The sequence below is a fragment of the Macaca thibetana genome, chromosome 4 (assembly GCF_024542745.1).
Source record: "Macaca thibetana thibetana isolate TM-01 chromosome 4, ASM2454274v1, whole genome shotgun sequence".
NCBI classification, from domain to species: domain Eukaryota; kingdom Metazoa; phylum Chordata; class Mammalia; order Primates; family Cercopithecidae; genus Macaca; species Macaca thibetana.
Window position 1 is genome coordinate 134,052,915 of NC_065581.1, and position 21,539 is coordinate 134,074,453.

Genomic DNA, 21,539 nt, shown 5'->3' on the forward strand with positions numbered 1-21,539 from the left:
GAAAAGAAAAGAAAGAGAAAGAAAAAGAAAGAAAATAACACAAAGCACTTAGCATCATGCATGGCCTATAGTATAGCAATCAATAAAATGAGCTATTAATATGGCTTAGATGTTGGTCCCCTCCAAACCTCATATTGGAATATAGTCCCCAGTGTTGAAGGTGAGGCCTGATAGGGGTATTTGGGTCATGAGGCAGATCTCTCATAAATGGCCTCGTGCTGTCCTCATGATAATGAGTGAGTTCACACCCTAAGTTCATGTGAGATTTGGTTGTTTAAGAATGTGGCACTTCTCCCCAGTCTCTCTCTTGCTCCTGCTCTTGCCATATGATGTGCCTGCTCCCACTTCACCTTCCGCCATGAGTAAAAGCTTCCTGAGGCCCTCACCAGAAGCAGATGCTAGCACCATGTTTCCTGTTCAGAGTGCGGAACTGTGAGCCAATGAAAACTCTTTTCTTTATAAATTACTCAGTCTCAGGTATTCCTTGATGGCAACACAAAAATGGCCTAACATAGCTATTATTATCACCATTTTGATTTAAATGAAAGAGACACTGTGACCCTCTTTCAAGTTAGAAGGTTGTAAGACTATTTACTTATGATCTTCCTGATAAACATCTCTGTAAGCAAACATAATATGGGAAACTTACCCACTTCATACAATATATTTATTGAAACAATGTTGAAACAACTGTAAACAATAATTTTATGCACTGTTCTATACAGCTAACATTTATGTTCTTTTGCTACTAAATGATATTACATGATAGGCAAAGAGAAGAGCTACTCCTAGTTATGCTTGCAAAAGGCTTCCAGCAGACATAAAAACAGACCACAGCAGAAATAGTGTGATACATATGGTTTTGTTTCTAGATGCACCAATCAAGCTCAGTTTATATGCAACTTTCCAAGTACTATCTACCTGAGAACACGTGTTAAGCACTTGTGGCAAACGCCACAATCATCCACGGTCTCAGCTTTGCTCTCACCTTCCTCATACAATCAATACATACTTTCAGTCACAGGGCTGCTTTCCATCCAGTCATTCCTTTTTGATTAAATCCCCAAAAGATTGGATATAATTAATGGCATAAAAAATAGAGCCAAAGATACACTCTGAGTAAAAATCAGGACCCAAAGGAAACATAAATTATAATAGCAAGTAAAGAACAGGGGGAAATACAAATCATGAGGTGCAAATCCCCACAGCCAAGTTTTGGGTTCTGAGCTTCTCAAAATTCAGAGTGAAATGGGATGCACGGTGGTTCTCACTGCCAAGAGCCCAAAGCACACACCACAGTAGCTTAGATCAGAGTGGCTACTCCATTGCCGCTCCACTCCAGGGCTCTAGGCCACATCCACTTTACAACAGTCTGCCCCAAATCCCTTCCTTACCTACCCTCCACCCTTCTCTTATAAGAGTATCCACTGTACCTGTCCCCTTGGGTAACTGCTCCTCTCACATTCTCTCCGGCTCCAGTAGGGCTGTTGATCCAGAGCTACCACAGGTCCATATGATGCTCTGCATGGATCTTTTAAGAAGTGACCCTTCCTTAAGACACTTCATTTCCATCTTCTGGGGAATTTTCACAACAGCAGCTTTTGTTTGTATAGAAAGGCACTTTACACCATAACACACAAATTACAATGTCTTCAATGTGTATACTGCCTCACAGGTTGTGCAGTTTACAACCTGTACCTTTACTCAGATTTCATGTATGGGAATGAGGAGAGGGAAACTCATTCTCCTTGAATGTCAAGCAGTAACAGTGTTCTCCAGAAATGCTGGAAGTCATATCCCCATCACTGAGTAAAGCCGGAGAGAGTGAGGACACAGAATCTTCTGGAAGCCAGAGCCCTACCAGCAAGGGAACCTAAGAGGCTGAGAACAGAAGCTGAAAGAAGAGACGGAGAGGTGGTGTCCGTAAGTTGGTCTCAAGGCTGATCTCTACCCCTTTCATGTTGTTTGCATAGGTGAGCCGTTAAAATTCCCCTTCGAATAAAAACTAGAACAGATTTGCCTTGATGTATGCCACTTCCGGGCATCTATCCTCTCACTGCTTTGGCTCTACTACCCTTTTCTGTGTCTACTGACTAGTTCAGTATAAAAAAAAAATTTTATAAAGACAATAATACAATAGACATTACACCTTAGTTCTCAGATTTGTCTAAGAATTCCTCAGACTTCAGAATATTCCAGCCACTGCTTTGGCCTCCTGACATCTGAGCCTTTGATCCCCTTTAAACCTGAAGCCGTGAGAACATAGCTTATTATTCTCAAATGCTAATCTCCACCTGGCTGCAGGTTTAACTCCAACCTAATTTGCTAACCTCTCCCTATATCATAGATTGACACTGGACATCATTAATATGGATTGAGAGAACTGGCTTAGAAAAATATAAAAATACTATAACATTGCAGAACATGTGGTTAACAAACTTAGAAAGAAGAAATTATTTTTAAAGAATGTTCAAAACTATCGAAAGATTAGTTTTTAAATGATTTGTTCTTTTTAAGTTTGTTGAATTGATCTAGGTGAGAGTTTTCCTTGGAAACGTCTTATTAACAACTTGAATTATTGTAATATATCTTTCTTTAAAAATTATTTCTTTTGAAGTGGTCATATCTTTACATACTTTGTAAAAAATTATGGAATTTTATTGTGAAAAATACATCATCTTAAAATATGGTTACTGGTTTTTGTCCCAAAAGAAATAAGAACATTGGCATAAACAAAATGCTTACCTTGGAACAATGGGGAAAAAAGACATTGCCAAAATGTAGCCAACAACGATGTGCCGGTTATTAAACCACTGTCTCTCAGCTCCAAGCCCACCCTTCCTTACTCAGGTTTATGATAACGGAGCTGGGACTCAGCTCACTTACTTCTCCTTTGCCAGCTGGATCTGCTAAGTTCTGTCAAGAGGGGGAGCCAGAGAGAAACTGGACAGCTGCGCAAAGAGAACAGGATCTTGCCCTTTGCTATTTATTATTCTCATCAGGGTTGCCCCAACAACTGGTTCCAATAACAGATAGCTCTAGTTTTCATCTTTTCCCTCACTCCTGGTATCAGCCTCACTGCATTCCCTGAGAGACAACAGCAAAGTTGGCCAATATCCCTTCCTCAAAAGCCAGAAGCCCAGCTTTGACGGTCCCTATTCTGTGTTCTTGGGGCACCTTCTTGCATAAAGTAACCTCTCTTCAAAGGTCTGAGTCTCGGCTACGTGGGGGTCCTTCACATAAGTTAACCCAGCCTAAAAGTTACTATCTTTTCCCTCAGTATTGCCTTTCCTCCCTTTATTCCTCCAAAACTTCCTTAACTAATTCCCTACATCAAATTCTCTCTGTTAAAACAACTGGTGTAGTTTCTATTTTCTTGGTTAGATTCCAAATGATACAAACTACTTCTTTATTTCCCCCCACAATGTTTTATTTACAGAGGACTAAGACACGAACAACAGAGGCAGAGTACAAAGGAATAGCTATGAGCTTGAAGTTTTTCAGAAAAAAATGCATATTTCATGAACTTGATTCTCCATAAAACAATTTATGTCTTTTAATATTCAAATTTAACAGTTTTACTATATATTTTTAGGCTCTGTAAAATCTGTAAATCTGATTTTACACTGGAGGTTGAGTAGGTTAAGTACAGACAGTACTGGGTATATAACAGCATCTCAATGAATTTTTATGTTAAATTTACCAAACTAATTTTAGAGAAAATTAATTTAAACTTAAATTTGGACAAAATAGTTTCGTAAAAATTTTATTTATAAAGACAATAATACAATAGATATTACACCTTAGTTTACTATCTCTAGGATTCATTGGTACCAACCGCCAGCTGTTACCACCATTAGTTCAATAATTGGTATTTTATGTGGTGCATAAGTGTTACAACAATGTATTTGAGCCCAAACTTGTATGTTATACTTCTATCTTAAAGCATATTTGTTGGTCTTAAAGTCATTAATTTAAAATAATCTTTTTTTTTTTTTTTTTTTTTTTTGAGACAGAGTTTCACTGTTGTTGCCCAGGCTGCAGTGCAATGGTGCAATCTCGGCTCACCGCAACCTCCACCTCCTGGGTTCAAGCGATTCTCCTGCCTCAGCCTGCTGAATAGCTGCGATTACAGGCATGTGCCACCAGGCCTGGCTAACTTCGTATGTTTAGTAGAGAAGGGGTTTCTCCATGTTGGTCAGGCTGGTCTCGAACTCCCAACCTCAGGTGATCTGCCCGCCTCGGCCTCCCACAGTGCTGCAATTACAGTCGGGAGCCACCGCGCTGGGCCATTAAAATATTCATTTAATAGTGACTATAAATTAAGGAAAATAAAAAGGTAGATTTTTTTCATTAAAGTTCTGGTGTTCTAAGTAAAAATTAACAAGTGGAATCTAATTCAACTAAAAAGCTTCTGCACAGCAAAATAAACTATCATCATAATGAACAGACAACCTAAAGAATGGGAGGAAATTTTTGCAATCTATCCATCTGACCAAGGGCTAATATCCAGAATCTACAAAGAACTTAAACAAATTTACAAGAAAGAAACAAACAGTCCCATTAAAAAGTGGACAAAAGACATGAACAAAAGAAGACATTTGTGCAGCCAACAAACATATGAAAAACAGCTCAGCATCACTGATCATTAGAGAAATGCAAATCAAAACAGTGAGATACCATCTAATACCAGTTAGGATGGCGATTATTAAAATGTCAAGAAATAACAGATGCTGGTGAGGCTTGGAGGAATAGGAACACTTTTACACTGTTGGTGGAAATGTAAATTAGTTCAACCACTCTGGGAGACAGTGTGGAGATTCCTCAAAGACCCAGAACCAGAAATACCATTTGATCCAGCAATCCCATTACTGGGTATATGTCCGATAAAATATAAATCATTCTATTATAATGATACACGCACACGTATGTTTATTGCAGCACTATTCACAATAGCAAAGACATAGAATCAACCCAATGCCCATCAGTGATAGACTAAAGAAAATGTGGTACATATACACCATGGAATACTATGCAGCCTTAGAAAGGAACAAGATCATGGCCTTTCTAGAGACATGGATGGATATGGAAGCCACTATCCTCAGCAAACTGACACAGGAACAGAAAAAAAAACCAAACACCACATATTCTCACTTACAAGTAGGAGCTGAACAATGAGAGCACATGGACATAGGGAGGGGAATAGCACACGCCCCGGGGCCTGTTGTGGGGATGAGGGGCGAGAGAGTATCCGGATAAATAGCTAATGCATGCAAGGCTTAATACCTGGGTGATGGGTTGATGGGTGGAGCCAACCACCACGGCACACATTTACCTACGTAACAAACCTGCACACCCTGCACAGGTATCCCAGAACTTAAAATTAAATTTAAAAAAAAATTTTGGTCTTCCATTTAAATTGTTTGGTGACTTAAAATAGTTTGAAAATTCTGCCTTAAAAATCTTCTCTGACACAATTTATTATGAATTATTAATACAAAATTTGATTATGATAACTTCTCTATTTTACGATCCCATTTCAGTATTTTCATTGTTTAAAACAAGATTTATTGCAAACATAATTAGAATACTACTGGGCTTAATGTATCTTTACCATTGGCTTCTAAGACCACCAAATGAAAATGTGTTAAACTAACACCCACTGTCCTAATTCTGTTCCCCTAGAGCCATGCAAAACAACTCTTCTTTTGCTTCCACATTAAAGAGCCCTCTAAATGTTTTAAGACCACTAATTCTTCTGCCTTCTCTCCTCCCAGCTAAGCTGCCTGAGTCCTTCAGCTTTCCTCTTGTGATGTGGTTTCCAGGCTCGTCACCATCCTGGTCTCCCTCAGGACACCCTCCAGCTAGCCAGTACTCTAAACAAGGTCTGACTACAATAGCCCTAGATAGAAAGTCTGAGATTAACAAGTCATCTGCTTTCCAGTTTATCAGCTATCAATCAAATCCTGAAAAGGCTGCATATCACAGCTAACTTTAGCTAAACATTTAAAATGCTTAGAAAGTGTGAATTATATTTTCGCTTAAACGGTCAGATATGAGACATCAAACTGAAGCCTGATGTAATTCACAAGGAAAATGCCAACAACAACTATCTGACCTCAAAGTCAGAAAAGAGGCGGGGGAGGGGATCTGAGCCAGGTCATTAAGAGTGAATCACCCTTTCCACCAGATTCCTTCTTCCCTCTCCCATCAGCATTACAAACTAGGTAACTAGGTGAGCTCTGACTCCCTTGGGAATATGAGATCCTAAGTCAATCCACGCCAAGCATCTTGTTCATATATCACTTTCTCCCTGGCACTACATATATACATCATAGGCTTATTAATATTCTTGATTAAATTCATAAGTTTTGGGGGAAAGTATCTAAATGCAGAAAATTGTAAGCCGCAAATATCTTTGATTTAGACTTTAACAAAATTAACATTTATATTCTAGTTAGCATATAATTTAAGTTAAAGCTACACTTATTCTTTATATTTTCATCATACAGTTCCGCTTTTGTCTATGAAAGATTTATTTTAATAGTTTCAAGGTCTGTTAACTTGTAACTCACATTATGAACCTCAGTCACAGAAGACTTTATTTGCTAAGATGTTTGCTGTAGGAACTGTATGTTCGTGTCAAGTTGTAAATCCTGCCTGTGATAGGAGCTTAAGGTAATTTCCAATTTTGGTAGTAATTAAGTCACTCTCAGTGACTTAGCTGTGGAACTTCCTGGGCACGTAAGAGACATGGCTTTGCTTGTTAGACTGAAAGCATCAATCAATATCCTTTATCTTGGCTTTTTATGTTCAAGGCACAATAAACTTTGAGATCTCACAGATTTCTTTTTACAAGGCCATGTAACATTTTAAAGAAAGAATCCAGTAGTAGGAAGCATGTGCTACTCATCATTGTACCTTCCAGAACACCTGGCTCAGAGTTTTCTGAACGATGGGCTCAACAACATTCATTGAAGTGAACCTGCTACTCTTTCACAGCAGCTCTGACTTAAGGCTACATTTCATTGCAACTAAAATGGAACATGAAGAATAAGTCAGAGAGCTCTGGCTTCTTCACTAGGTTTGGTAATACTTGTTTCGGAATATACACTGGGACTTGGCATCTAATAAACTCAGTAAATATAATTTCCCTGCAACAAAAAAGTGTATTAATTGTGTAACCACAGTCACCTTAGAAGTCAGCTTGGCATAACTATGGTTTTATTTCTACTTATACACACTGAGTGTCCCCTAAATCAAGCAAGTATAAACAAAGAAAAAGGAGAGGATTTATTGCTTCATGTAGTGGAGAAGGTGTTGGGCATGGCTGAACTCAGAGGCTCAAACACTCATCAGGACTCTTCCTTCCCTAGGCTTACTTCCCTCTGTGCTGGCTCCATTCTCAGAATGACTCTTCCTCACTGTACTTGCTCTACAGTACCAAGTACTGTGATCTTAGGATGGTAGCCTTTCTGCTCACAACCCAAAAGGAAGACAGGCTCTCTATCAAATCTCAAGGAAGATCATGGTTGACTTTGCTGGGACCACATGTCTCTCCTGGTGCAGGAAGTAAGGCTTCATGATGGACAAGACCCCAAGAAGAGGGGGAAAGAGTTCCCCATAGGAAATGAGGATCAATGCCAGATCAATGCCACAAGTCTACTCGACAATTCAAGGTCTGACATTCTAAGTGCCTTTTTATCTCTACTGCATAAGGTAGAAATAAAAGTATAGTTCTGCCAAGCTGACTTTTTTTTTTTTTTTTTTTTTTGGAGACAAGGTCTGTCTCACTTTGTCACCCAGGCTGGAGTGCAGTGGTGTAATCATGGCATTTCAGCCTCCCGAGTGGCTGGGACTACAGGTGCACATCATCAAACCCAGTTAATTTTCGCCACGTTGCCCAAGCTCAAGCTGACTTCTGACTGCAGCTATGCAATTAACACACTATTTGCTACAGAGAAATTTATATTTACTGAGTCTATTATATGCCAAGCACACTGTCAGGAATTTTATAGGCATTAGCTTATTTAATTTTCACAATAAGTAGATACTGTTTAAGACAAAGGTACAGAAAAAAGCTTAGAGAAGTTAAACGGTAAATGTCAGAACCAAAAGTGCAAACTGAGCCATTTTGTTTCTAGGGCCTCTATTTTTCTACAATATAGAAATTGAGAATTCTGAAACTCTTTTGAGTTGGGCTAAGTCATCATCACTGCTTATTTATTTTATTTTTTATTTCATTATTTTACTATAAATATTTCCCAAGAGCACTTGGGATAATTTGGTCTTATTAAAATGCAAATCCATGGCTGGGTGCAGTGGCTCACACCTATAATCCCAATACTCTGGGAGGCCGAGGTGGGAGGGAGGATCGCTTGAGGCCAGGAGTTTGAGACCTGCCTGGGCCATCTCTTAAAATAATAATAATGCTCCAGGAAGGAGCAACAGATATGAAGCTTTCTTTTATTAGCCAAAAGCTTTCAGTACATCAGAGTCCCGCTTCTTCTTTCATGGCCCCCCAGGAAGACGACACAGGACAGACCACGTCACAATGCTGAAGGACAGGGCTTCTGGATACAGCTCATGGCAGTCAATGGCTCTACTGGGGGCTGGGAACAAGTCTACGACCTTGCTATTCCTCATAAAAATTATTCAACATTTGATGGTAGAATCCTGCAAACTCTAAAAATGTCAGAATAACAAGAAGGAATACAGCTACCACATAGCCTGTGAATTAATAGAAGGAATCAGGAAGGTGAGATATGAATAGTAACTACTAGCATTTGCTCTAATGTTCCTTTACTTGATTTTAGAAATGTAAGCTTCCTGATTACAAATTACAAATTATTTAATAAAGGGAAAATCGAATCTTTAGTGACTATGGTTAAATGTTTGTTTTACCTTGCACACCATTCCTGCTCCACCACAATATTACCCACAGAAATCTTATGCAAAATGTAGTCTCAGGTTACACACAACACCTCTGGCTTCACTGCTTCAGAAAGCGGACAGCAGATACCGAGCTGCCTGGGATCCCAGCCTTCTACCAGCTCTCAGCCCCATGGCACCCTGGAGGACTGTAACTGAGAAATCCCCCACACTTCTGGCTTTCAGCAACTTGCCCTCTTAAATGAGACAGGGGAGCATCTATTTTCTACCAGTTGCATTTAATAAGCAGTCTTGAACATAATTCTAGCCTAGTACTTGGCACACAGTAAGCATTAAATAAATTAAGAAGAGGAGAAAGAGAAAGAGGGGAAGTCAAAGAGGAAGATGTAGAGGAGGAGGAAGAAAAACAATTGCATCACATCTCTATCACTCATTCTTTTATTCCCTAGACTCTTAGCTCTAAGGGGCAAATGGGAAAAAAATAAATTAAACTTTCAAAAGAAGAGTAGTTCAACCCCCACTTCTTAAATATGGGGAACTGAAGCCCTGAGATGTTAGCAGCTTGCTCAGACAAGATGTAATAGCAGAGCTGGGTTCCTCACCCAGTTCTCTGTTCTCCCAGGCCTGTGCTCGGTCTACAGTAAGAACTGCATGCCAAGCAATGGGCCGTATGTTTTCAACAGGCAGTGGCAGAACTGGAGTTATACTGTGTCCCCTGTGGGCAAACACATTTTTACTGGCAAGGAAGAAAAATAAAGTGTCACTGTCCTTTGATGGGAGGCTCCCTATCCACATTCCCTGGGGCCCAGAATGTAAAGTCAGTGTGAGCCTGTTAAAATGTTTCTCTGGTACGTTCAGTAACCAAAGCTCTTCATGGATTCCAACATTAACCAGAGTTATTCCATATTCTATCCTCTGATAGACTGATTGACACTGAAGCTCTCTCACACTCACAAGAAATGTGTATCATTCTCTTCATCGACAAGCATTTAGAACATGCCTCCTCTAGGTAAGATACTATGTTAGGGTCTGGTGCTACTAAGAGAGATGTACAATACATACCCTGAATACAAGGTGTTTGAAATCCATGTGATAAGATAGAGCAGACATATGAAAGGTAACCATGAAGTCAGCATATCTTAGATGCAAATGAGAAGAGCAAAGTATGAGGCTGTAGGATTTCTAGGATGACTTCTAGGTAATTGGAAAATCTAAGTATAGATTTCCTTGTGTAAAATTTGATCACCTTTATGGTAATTATGGTTATATATAAGTATTCACCAGACATTAAATCCACACTGCATACCTCAATTTATGGATTAAAGTAATATCATCAGAAATTATCTCAACATTTGACTCATATTTATAAAATGAGTACTATAAATGGTCCCAGTAATTCATCCCTCACAAAAGACTATACTGACACATATTTCATGTATAAAATTAAAATGTGTCTTATTAAAACACACACTTACTCTAATATTTCATTTTCAGTCATCACAGAGTATCAGGGTTAGAAAGAAACTGAGTTGTCAATGCATTCATTCATTACCAAGTCCATTCTCCCTTTACAACACCCCTAGAAGGTGATGTCCTTACGATATCCCCATCCTATCCTTGAATAATTTCAGTGACAAGAGACTGACTAACTCATGAAGTAGGTCAGTTCATCTTTAGCCATTCAGCTACTTAACTCTATATAAAAGCAATGTACTTCAAAATGGGAAAATCTGCAACAGGAAAAGAGAAAACAGAATGTTTTCTAATTAGTTACAGAAGTATATACATAGTTATTAAGCTTTCTTGTGAGGTTTGCTTAAGGAGATATATAACCCACAGTGGGCCATATGACTCTGCGATATTGACCCCTGTGGGTTATCTGCAGTGACATTTCTGTTCATGATGGACATTCCTTTCAGGCAGCTCAATATGAGAAATTAGGTAATTCAAAGAAATCAAGTTCTAGTCAGCAAAAACTATACTGGAAAATATCTATAGCATTTGTTAATCCTATAATATTTACTGTAATTTTTTAATGTTAAGAATGTTCCTATATAAAAAAAGAAAGGTTCTAATCTTCCAAGAAATATGAATTTATTGACAGTGTATTCTACTTACTGTGGTGAAAAAAAAAGTATACAGTTTGGAAAAATGTTTAACTTCCAAGATTTAAACAAAAAGTTGTTTTGTGCTGCACTAATTAATAAATAAGTCATGACAAGCTCTGCTGTATTTGACTATTCAACCCATTGGCAAAATTTCTTGCAATCCCACTACTGGGTATCTATCCACAGAAAAGGAAATCAGTGTATCAAAGGAATACCTGCACCCTGATGTTTGCTGCAGCATTATTCACTAGAGCCAAATACGGAATCAACCTAACTTTCCATCAATGGATGAATGGATGATGAAAGCATGTGGTATATATACCATGGAATACAATTCAGCCATAAAAAAGAATAAAAGCCTGTCACTTTCAGCAACATGGATGGAAACGTAGGTCATTATGGGAAGTGAAATAAGCCAGGCACATAAAGACAAATATTGTATGTTCTCACTCCTACATTGGAGCAAAAAAAAAAAGTGGATCTCATGGAGATAGAGTAGAATGATGGTTACCGGGGCTGGGAAGTTGTCGGGGAGAAAGATGATGAGAGATGAATGGGTACAAACACAGATAGAAGGAATCGGTTCTAATGTTTGACAGCACAGTAATGTGACTATAGTTAAAAACAATTTATTGTACATTCCAAAATAGCTGGAAGAAAGGAGTTGAAATATTCCTGCCACGAGGAAATGATAAATGTTTGAGGTGATGGATAACCTAATTGCCCTGATTTGATCCTTACACATTGTATGCATGTACCAAAATATTGCATGTGCCCCATAAATATGTATTAGATATCAGTTAAAACTGCATAAAATATTTCTGGGTATGCATATAGTTAACTTTCTACAGCTTAGGCTCCCACATGACTAGCTCATTTTAAAAAATCATCACTTGCTATCAATACACTAAAATGGTAGCACTAATAAATCAATTAAATTAGAATTATTTCTATCTATCACCACCACCAAAGGGCAAAAGCAGGATAAAATAGCAGCAGGAGAGGGGAGGGGTCACTTCAATCTTACCACTTGACCAACTGGGTATGTCCTTGCTGTATCTCTGTAGGACTGCAGAGGACAAGTTTTCCAACTCACCTGTATTTTGAGAATAACACCCACACATTTAAACTTTCACCAAAAACTTATCAAATTATCCATAATTTGGGCTCCCTTCAAGGAAGAACATTCTAGGGCCACCGCCTGTTACAGAATTAGAAGGAGTGGGTATTCACATTTTTGTGCTTTGCTTTTAGTATGTGCTCAAGTAGTATGTTGCTCTGAGTAGGCTAACAAGGCTATTAGGTGATGACACAAAGATAAACAAGACCCAGGAGGTTACTGTACAATCCAGCAGCAAGATCAGGAAAAAGCTGGACCCTCCCAAATGTCTATTATGGATTCTTTCACATTAGCAGCACAACTTACAGACTGGATACCCACAGTTTGTGCTAATTTATATGCTCCTTGAGGCATGCTGAGCAATAAATTCTCTGCCACTTTTTAAATGTCTCCTTTATAAGTACTGTTAGGTACATATTACCAGAAGGATAGCAGTGCCTGGCACAGAAGCCTCTCTTTAGACCATCCTGTAGCAAAGAAATTAAACACTGCATCAGGAAACAGCTCTACAATGTGCATATGTTTGTGCATGGGGTGTGTGAATGGAGTATGAAGCAGATTAGGAGGAGAAAAACAGTGAAGTAATCAGACAGAAGAAATCAGACAGAAGAAAGAATAATGGGGAGAAAATGGAGAGGACCCAGGGGGCCATCAGTAGTGAATGGGGGTGGGGATGCAAATGCATTTCTTCTAACCATAATTTGCACCTCCAGACTCAGGCTTCACTTCAGATATGGTGTTTTATCTTCATTTTTTCTTAAAGTTTGGAACTTGAGACAGTAAACCCCAAAAGCAGTATATATTACTTCCTGTCCATCAATATTAGGAAGCACCGTATGTAAAACAGAAGACTGTTCTCCAATAGTCCCTGATAATGAAGACAGAAAAGAACAAATTCCTTCTGGAGTTGAAACTTCACTTCTTCAGATGGAGCCAAAAGATGTTTACAGACAGGGGAAGAAGAGAAACAGAACAGGAGAGCAGGCACTCCAAGGGAAAATCCTGAGCAGTGGAATAGAAAGTGAAGAGGGTGGGGAAAGAATTCACTATCCCTGCATCAGCCCATGCCGAGGTTTTTCAGAGAGAAGCGTTCCCCAAGAAAAAATTCAACCAACCCAAATCTTCAGGAACTACAAATAAATCATTCTGACAACCTGAGAAGTCTTGGGCTGCCAAATGAATGCCAATGCTCTTTGTTAGAAGTGAATGATTTTGTTATAAGGTCATCTCAAGTTGTAAGAGCAGGACTGTCACATACTGTACAGTATCCTTTCACAAGTAAAATTTAGAGCACAGTTTATTGGCTCCTTGTTAACAATCAAATGTTCCACAGTTTCCAATGTTTGGAGACTTCAGTGTTTATTCCAAAGGATTCCCCAAAGAGTTACTGTAAAAACCGTCTTATTTCCCAAATGAACAGGTATAGCATATGCATTATTTTTTTAAACAGTCCCTGGCTAGTTTCCTGAAGAACAAGCAGCAGGAAATATAAACCAGATGTAGATCTTTCAGCATCTGAACCAGATATTATGAAATTCTATGGACCTATTTAAATTAGAATCAAGCACTGATATGACACAAATGTGGCTGAAAATTTAGCAAGTATGACTGGAAACATTATATTGAAAAGGAAGTAAAAATTCCCTATTTCGGGGCAACTAGGGTAAGGCAAACTCTATTCGGCATACTAATTAAAATGCCAGTATTCCATTTAACAAAGCTAAAATGTAAGTGAATGCACATAAGCCAGTGAAGAACAAAATTCAATGCAAATGTCACCACTTTAAGTTCTCTTCTCTGGGCATAAGCAGCTGTGGAATTCAACATTCATGTAGGCAGGTTCAATGGGGTTTCTGCTAGAAGCAAAGCGGCATCACTTGTTTAGAGTGGTCTCATAGGCACACTTGAATCCCTTCCAGGAAGAACAAAGCAGGGGACACATGAAAATATCTGCAAGTGTCTAATATGTGTCATTTTAGAACAAGCTTTACCTCTCTATCTGTTACCGTTGAGCATTGCTCTGAAAATACGCCAGTTTCAGATAAGAAAAATGAAGTCTGGCTTGTACAGTATATCAAATTGAATGCAGTGATTTAAAGAAACTCAAAACTAAACTCTGACTCTAACGTAGTGTGATAAAAATGAGCTGGGAGAATACCAACAGAGGAGAATCAGAAATGAGTTTTCAGTATTTTGTATTTTTAACACAGCCCATCTACTAAGTTGCAGTACTTTTACAGTTAATTTGTAACTACACACCTACCAGTCCCTTTAAGAAACACACATTAAAAATCATAGCTGATTAGTCTGCTATCTTTCCTATTAAAAAAAGAGCAAAACTACCCCTAGAAGACAACCGCACAAAATAGTAAAGCATTTAGGATTCTGCACAGTACAAATCCCACTTACTGATTTTTCCTTCATCTCTTGAGAAAGGAAAGCAGCAAAGCTGGCCCATGGCACTGGTCCTGTCTGTCTTTCCTGGTGTTCTTCTCCGTGAGGACCCCAAATAGAAATTGCAGTTTATAGCACAGTCTGCGAGCACACCCTGCCTTTTTCACTCCACAGAGCAGCACAGGCAGCTTGAAAAGCCAACGCACACGCCGCAGGGGGAGAGAAAGGAGACGGGAACTTGCTGCCGTGAGCAAAAAAGGCTCCACCTCCAGTCCTCCAGCCTAATGCAACTGCTCTGGGACTGGCATTCAGAGAGGGAAGTGGCTATATACTCCCTAATTCTCTCAAAACTGTGAGTCCCCGGCCGTAGGTCAGTGCCATGTGTGCTGTCTGGCTATCTGCATGTCTCTAAGAATGATAGCCGAGAAAAACCACAATGAGTCCTTTCTCCTACAGACAACTGCAGTAATTACACATGAAAATTCAAACCCGAAAAAAAAAAAAAAAAAACAACATATTTTCTGTCTGCTACTTAAAGAGGAAGAGCTTTCTTTTATCCACAAGAGATTGTTGTTTATGAATAGAAAACCCAACAGAGCAGAACACTGGAACCACAACTTGTATGAAGTACCATTAACTACCTAGCAAACTGCATGAACAATAGAAATGATAGGCTAAGTGTGGGGAAAGAGGCGATCGACTGTTATCTGTACGGTACGGCATATCTTTTAAATTCCTGCTTTCTGAGATACTGCCTTATTCCCCTACTAAAGCAGTAATCAATACTATGAATTTTGAAATTATACCATCAAATATGTCAACAGCCTACAAAATTACTCAAATATAGATGCATCACTGACAAAAACATAAAAGACTAGGGCATCTTTCTGAATGAAGCCACAAGGTGATTGAGCAAATTCAGGGGCAGGAAAACAACTAATTTTAAGACAGGCTAGATTTTGAACTTTATTCCATGAAATAACAGATTTCATATAATTGTTCAAAATCCGTTATCTTATAGAGATAATAGCCTTAGTTTATGACACTCTAGGAAAGAAAAATTGCCCATAGTGCCAGAAATTCCACCCCAATTCTTTCTTGCTCCTCTATTTACTAGCTAGGCACACCTATTTCCCATGGATTAGAAGGAGAGGGAACATGATGATGCTAAACACCTCAAGTGGTTCTGAACATAGTCCACCTACTTTCATACTCATCCAAACAAAAAGAGCCTGCAGCGTGGAAAAATGAAAATTGTCACTTTTACAAATTATATTTGTTACATTTTAGAAAAAAAAACAGTGAAGATGTCGACAAACACTAGTATCTGTTTTCAATGCTTTTTTTTTTTCTGAAAGATAGAATTTTGATAATTTTGATGCAAATATCAAAGAGTATTTGAGAGTGTCATCAAGGAACACAGTTGTTTCTATATGTCACAGGTACATTAATATACACTTTGACTTCCAAATTAGAAATACTGTGAAGATCTATGGAATAAAAAGCAAAGATCTGACTGATTAAATTAAGCTGGCAGGTCTACCCACATAATTAAAATTAACGTTCAGAGATTTATGCCTTTAAATTGCTTTCGCTTTTTCAGACTATTTAACATGTAAATATGCTTATTTTACCTTGATTTAAAGAGGACACTCCATTCTATCATACAATGAACATTACAATTTTAAGTAAAATTCCACTTTTATAACCAGTTGTTTCTTCACAGCTTAGTAACTTATAAACAACAACTTTAAACTCTTCCATTATTCCTCCAAATTCACCAACACATGAGTGAATATAGATGTATGTTTTAAAATATAAAATGATTTTGTATATAAATGTAAAATAGTCCTAAAAGCAATAATATAAACCTTATTAAGACTACAAAGCAAATCAATGGCCTGTAATCCTAAAAATGGTAACATCAGAACCTAGAGCAAAGATTGAACACTGGAGAGGTGACACAGAATGAGGTTCTTCCCAGCCTTACCACTGCCACTAGCCAGCTAGGAAACACCAGACAAACCCTTGGTCTTCTCTGGACCTCTGTTTCTTCATCCAGAAATAAGGCAGTAGGAATATTAGGATCCTCTATAGTACTAGCATTATATGATTTTGTGATCAAAATAACAAAGGAAATAGCCTAACAACCAGTGAACAATTATCCTAAACATTACTTTTTGTGTTCAATGAAGATGTATTTGCAGGGAACGTTCTTCATTGAGGAAAGTAACTCCTAGCATTTCCCACTCACCAGCATCGGTATAGTGATAAAACCTTTAGAGTCAGGAAACCATGGGTTTGAATCCCAGATGTCAGGTATTAACAGTTATGAAACTCATGTCTCCTTGTCGGAGTTTTGATATCTTTATCTGTAAATCAGGTAAGTTCATTATAAAGCTTTTAATTTGGGTTGCAAAATAGTATTTGAGGGGGAGGGGAAGAAGAGAACAGATTGTCTAACGGCTGTATTTATATGCACCTCAGTCTTTCTAGCACCAGGTAGCAATCTTGCCTCCTCCACTTCCAATTTTATGCCCTACTAGCAGCCATCTTGAGTTAATACTTACATATCTGGTCTCCAAACAAAAAGGTCCTCTACTCAAACCAGAGCCCAGGAGGACAATGTTCGTGCAATAAATCCTACCAACTTAACTTTAATTAATTATTCCCTGTTGGCACTGCTTCTGAAAATGTGCAATTAAGAACAGGTACAGGCACCATGGCTCATACCTATAATGCCAGCACGTTGGGAGGCCAAGGCGAGAGAAGCACTTGAGGCCAGGAGTGTAAGACCAGCCTGGGTAACACAGTGAGACCCCATCTCTACAAAAAAATTTAAAAAATTAGCTGGGCATAGTGGTACATGCCTTAGTCCTAGCTACTCAGAAGGCTGAGGGAGGAGGATTGCTTGAGCCCAGGAGTTCAAGGTTATAGTGAGCTATGATCATACCACTGTACTCCAGCCTGAGTGCAGGGGTGACTAAGTGCAACCCTGACTCTCTAAAAAAATAAAATGAAATATGGCTAGGCGCGGTGGCTCACACCTATCATCCCAGCACTTTGGGAGCACGAGGTGGGTGGGTCACAAGGTCAGGAGTTCAAGACCAGCCTGTCTAACATAGTGAAACCCTGCCTCTATTAAAAATACAAAAATTAACCAGGCATGGTGGTGCACTCCTGTAGTCCCAGCTACTCAGGAGGCTGAGGCAGAAGAATCACTTGAACCTGGGAGGTGGAGGTTGCAGTGAGCTGAGATCACGCCACTGTACTGCAGCCTGGGTGACAGAGCAATACTCCATCTCAAGGCAGGGGGAAAATATATATATATATATATGAAATGTGTCGTTAACTAACAGTATTTATCAAGATATTAACAAACAGTAGTATTTATCACGAATGAAGGAAAGCTAGATAATGTTAGAGACTTTTTTCATAAGCATTAAGTAAATTAATCATAATGAAAGACAGAAAACAATGGAGAAATTCAAGACAAGAATTTTAAAACCTAACATTTATTGGACACTTAACACCAGGCACTTGAGTTTACTCATTCATTTAATCTCTAAGACAGCTCTCTGAGGACAGTGGTATTTACTATCCCCATTTTACAGGTGAAAAAAGTGAGCTCAGCAAAGTAACTTGTGTGAAATCTTTCGGAGAGTATGTGACAATAAGGGGATCTGAAACCAATCTGCCTGGCTCTACAAACCCTAAGCCACTGATCCAGAGTTCTGGATTATTCAACACAATTTGTGTGTAGACTCAGCTATATACGATATGAAACAGCATACCACAATTTCAAAATATTATGCAGAAAAAATGTTACTTAACCAAGCTCTATGGTAGTATGTTCAAAATCTTGCCTTGGTTCCCATGTTTTGCCATCACATCCCTTTATTAATGCTGCTAGAGTAATATAATCCTATTTTAAAACAAAGGACCTAAAGACAGACCCTTTTCGGGGCTGGAGCCTAGCACTGTTGCCTGCAACGTCTTGGAAAAACGACTCAATTGAGAGCACAGAAATAGCAGAATGGCCCCTGAACACGTTCATCTTCCAGGAAAAATAGCAACTTGGACCATTCACAAACATAATCACTGGCAATACTGACGACCATTTATTAGGGAATTAGCACTCTTCTCAGCAGTATATGGAGGTCTACTATAAGATTTAAAAAAGAAGGTTAACCTCGATGAGGAAAAATATCTGATATGATACTATGTTCACAAACTTAAAACCATAACCTTTCCATGCTTTCTTTTCTCCCAGGCCTAGCTATGGACAAATCATGGTTAGGACAGTTGCTTATATCTGCTATCATATTTTGGGTTTTTTATTATAATTGTTTAAAATGGCAGGAATGAAACTATAAAAAGTATGGGGTGGGTGGCAGCTGCCTCTTGTCCATGTACTTAGAACTGTCCACTCTGATTATTGTCTCTAATGGAAAAAGATAATTCTTAACTGTGACCAAAAGCTCTATTCTCTGTTAGTTAGCATCTTTTTCTACCTATAACTGAACATATATATATATATTTGGAGTCAAAATAAAAAGCAAATCTTGCTGTAAGATTTTGACTCTACAAACTGTACAAATTACCAATTCTTACCAAAACTGTACAAATTGCCAATTCTTCTGAGGCTTCCAACTCATTAATTAAAGGAAATTTGAGTCTGACAACTTGTAGAGACACATGAGAAAGAAAAAAATAGTAAATATCTTTTATTCAAAAGAGAGAAGAGAAAAGAGGACATTAAATGATGAAGTGTAAAGAAAGAGAAAAACCACTTTATCCTTCCAAATTTTGGAACCAAGCCTTAGAAGACAAGATATACTTTTAAGTACACAAGAGACAATTCAGGAAGATTTCATTACACAGCAGGTAGCCCACTCATGGAAACTGTTATGCCAAGAAATGTCATAGTTCCTGTGAAAATGTATGTAAGCTCAAGAAGTGCTTGACAATTCATGGAAACATAACTCCTGGAAATTGGGATGTTTTGGAATATACTCCAATTTTTATGTTGCCATTGGGTACCAAAAAGACAAACAATTATTCTGGGCCTGAAGAAAATTGGATGGTCATACCCAATATTACATTTTGTTTCTCTGTGTTCTTGTAGTGAAACCCCGTCTCTACTAAAAATACAAAAAAAAAGTATCTGGGCCTGGTGGTGGGCACCTGTAATCCCAGCTACTTGGGAGGCTGAGGCAGGAGAATCACATGAACCTGGGAGGTGGAGGTTGCAGTGACTAGAGATTGCACTACTGCACTCCAGCCCGGGCGACAGTGTAAGACTTCATCTCAAAAAAAAAAAAAAAAAATTCAGCTCTCAATAATCAATTCACGATAGGCATACATCTATCACCCAGACCCAAAAGATGCTCCTTTATTGCTTAGCCTCTGCTGCACCTTTGTAGTCATTTTGTAACCAAAGAGAAAGATTCTGAAACAACATAATTAAACCATAACTGAAAAACTTTATCTATAAATCTCACTGGTTAAGTCCTGTTCTTAATTACCTGCAAAAAGAATCGGCCTTAACTGTGAAATCTGGAAGCCAAGAATCTTTTTTGTTAAACCATTATTCCTACTTTAGTCATATTTTCAACAGACTTTTTACTTCTCTTTACGGTGCTTTTGTTTTTCTCTAAAACTAAAAGTTAGAGGTATTTGTATTTGAAACGGCCATATGCTATACAATTTTAACATGTATAGCAATTGGAAAGAGAATTTTTTTTCTATAAAACAGAAGACAGAAAAGCATAAGGTGCCATACACAGCATATGTACATTTAGGAAAGGGGAAGAAACAAGTAGATACCAAGAGCTACCAAAGAATTCCTTTTTCTTCACCAATCCACGAGTCATTCTAAAATCTCTGCTGATGCGTTTCTGCTTAGTGCCAATTTTCAAATGCCTACTCCATGGTTACTATTCAGTCAGTTATTTTCTATGTGTGTGGCCCAACATTTAACGGCATGTATAGTCAAAGCCTTTTCCCCGAGAAATACGGAGGAAATTTTATCTCCCTGTTTAGAGGACATACAGCAGTAGAGCACTGGATGTAAGAGGCTAAAAGAAGGGCTGACAAGTCCCAGCAGGTATCTGGACACCTCACATTTACAGCATACTCTGCTACCAGTTTAATTCCAGCCACTGTTTATTGAACACATACTACGAGCTAATATGATCATCGCATAGCTCCTGTGGTAAAGTTAACTCTTATGTGAAGGGGTGCCGCCAGAATAGGTGAGAGAGCCAGGGCCCAAGGAGGGTACGAGCCCCCCCTTCTGAAGTCATGGCCCTAGTGGAGCTGGAAGGAGCCCAGCATTCCCATTGTGTCAAATCACATTGGACAGTTTTATTAACTCAAAACAGTAACAGGAGAACAAAGGTCAGTAACAGGAGAACAAAACTCAGTAACAGTCATTTATTCTAGACATATACTGTTTAGCCCTGCTTTTTACAGTCTGACCTTTTTTCAAGCATTAATGAAATCACAAAAACTAACATGAGTTACTTTCTCAAAAACAAGTTAAATGTTTGGATGTTAAAACCTTATTTGAAAAAAGAAAAGAAAAGAATAATCTACTGACCAGTATTTGTATTATCAGACATGGCTGCTTTCTTAGTCAAGTGCTTTTAATCTTTTAATGTCCTAGACCTTTCAGAGGAGAAACCAACATCCTTCACAAGAAGAAAAGAAACATATTTCAGAAACACCAACAGGGCCCAATGAGAAGATTTTACTTGTAGTTTAACAATATAAACAACAGAAAATTTGGTTCTACAATTTCTAAGTCACCAGAGGTTTTTCACAGGTCCTAATTATTCTTTATGTGGAATGCTCTCAATCTATATTTAGCTCTGAAAGTGGCCCACTGTTTGACCTTGGGCAAGACAACAGTCAGTCACATTTCCTGGTATGTCAAGCTTCAAATAAAAGGACTTTAATAACTCAATATATTATTATTAAAGCTTTTTTTCCTCTGATAACACTTAAAGGGATAAGGAAGA

General features: G+C 38.4%; 1 protein-coding gene across 5 annotated transcripts in view; it reads right to left on the reverse strand.

Annotated features, from left to right (window-relative positions):
• AKAP7 (A-kinase anchoring protein 7) overlaps positions 1 to 21,539 on the reverse strand; it is a 155,257-nt gene that overhangs the window by 20,437 nt on the left and 113,281 nt on the right. The window contains exon 1 of one of the 5 annotated variants that reach the window (XM_050786353.1): positions 14,530 to 17,900. The exons of 3 other annotated variants lie outside the window; for them this stretch is intronic. In XM_050786353.1, coding sequence (XP_050642310.1) covers positions 14,530 to 14,578 — 49 coding nt within the window. In that variant the 5' untranslated portion in view covers positions 14,579 to 17,900. Of the gene's footprint in view, positions 1 to 14,529; positions 17,901 to 21,539 lie in introns of those variants that run through there. One more of the 5 variants, XM_050786354.1, reaches the window with a different exon arrangement.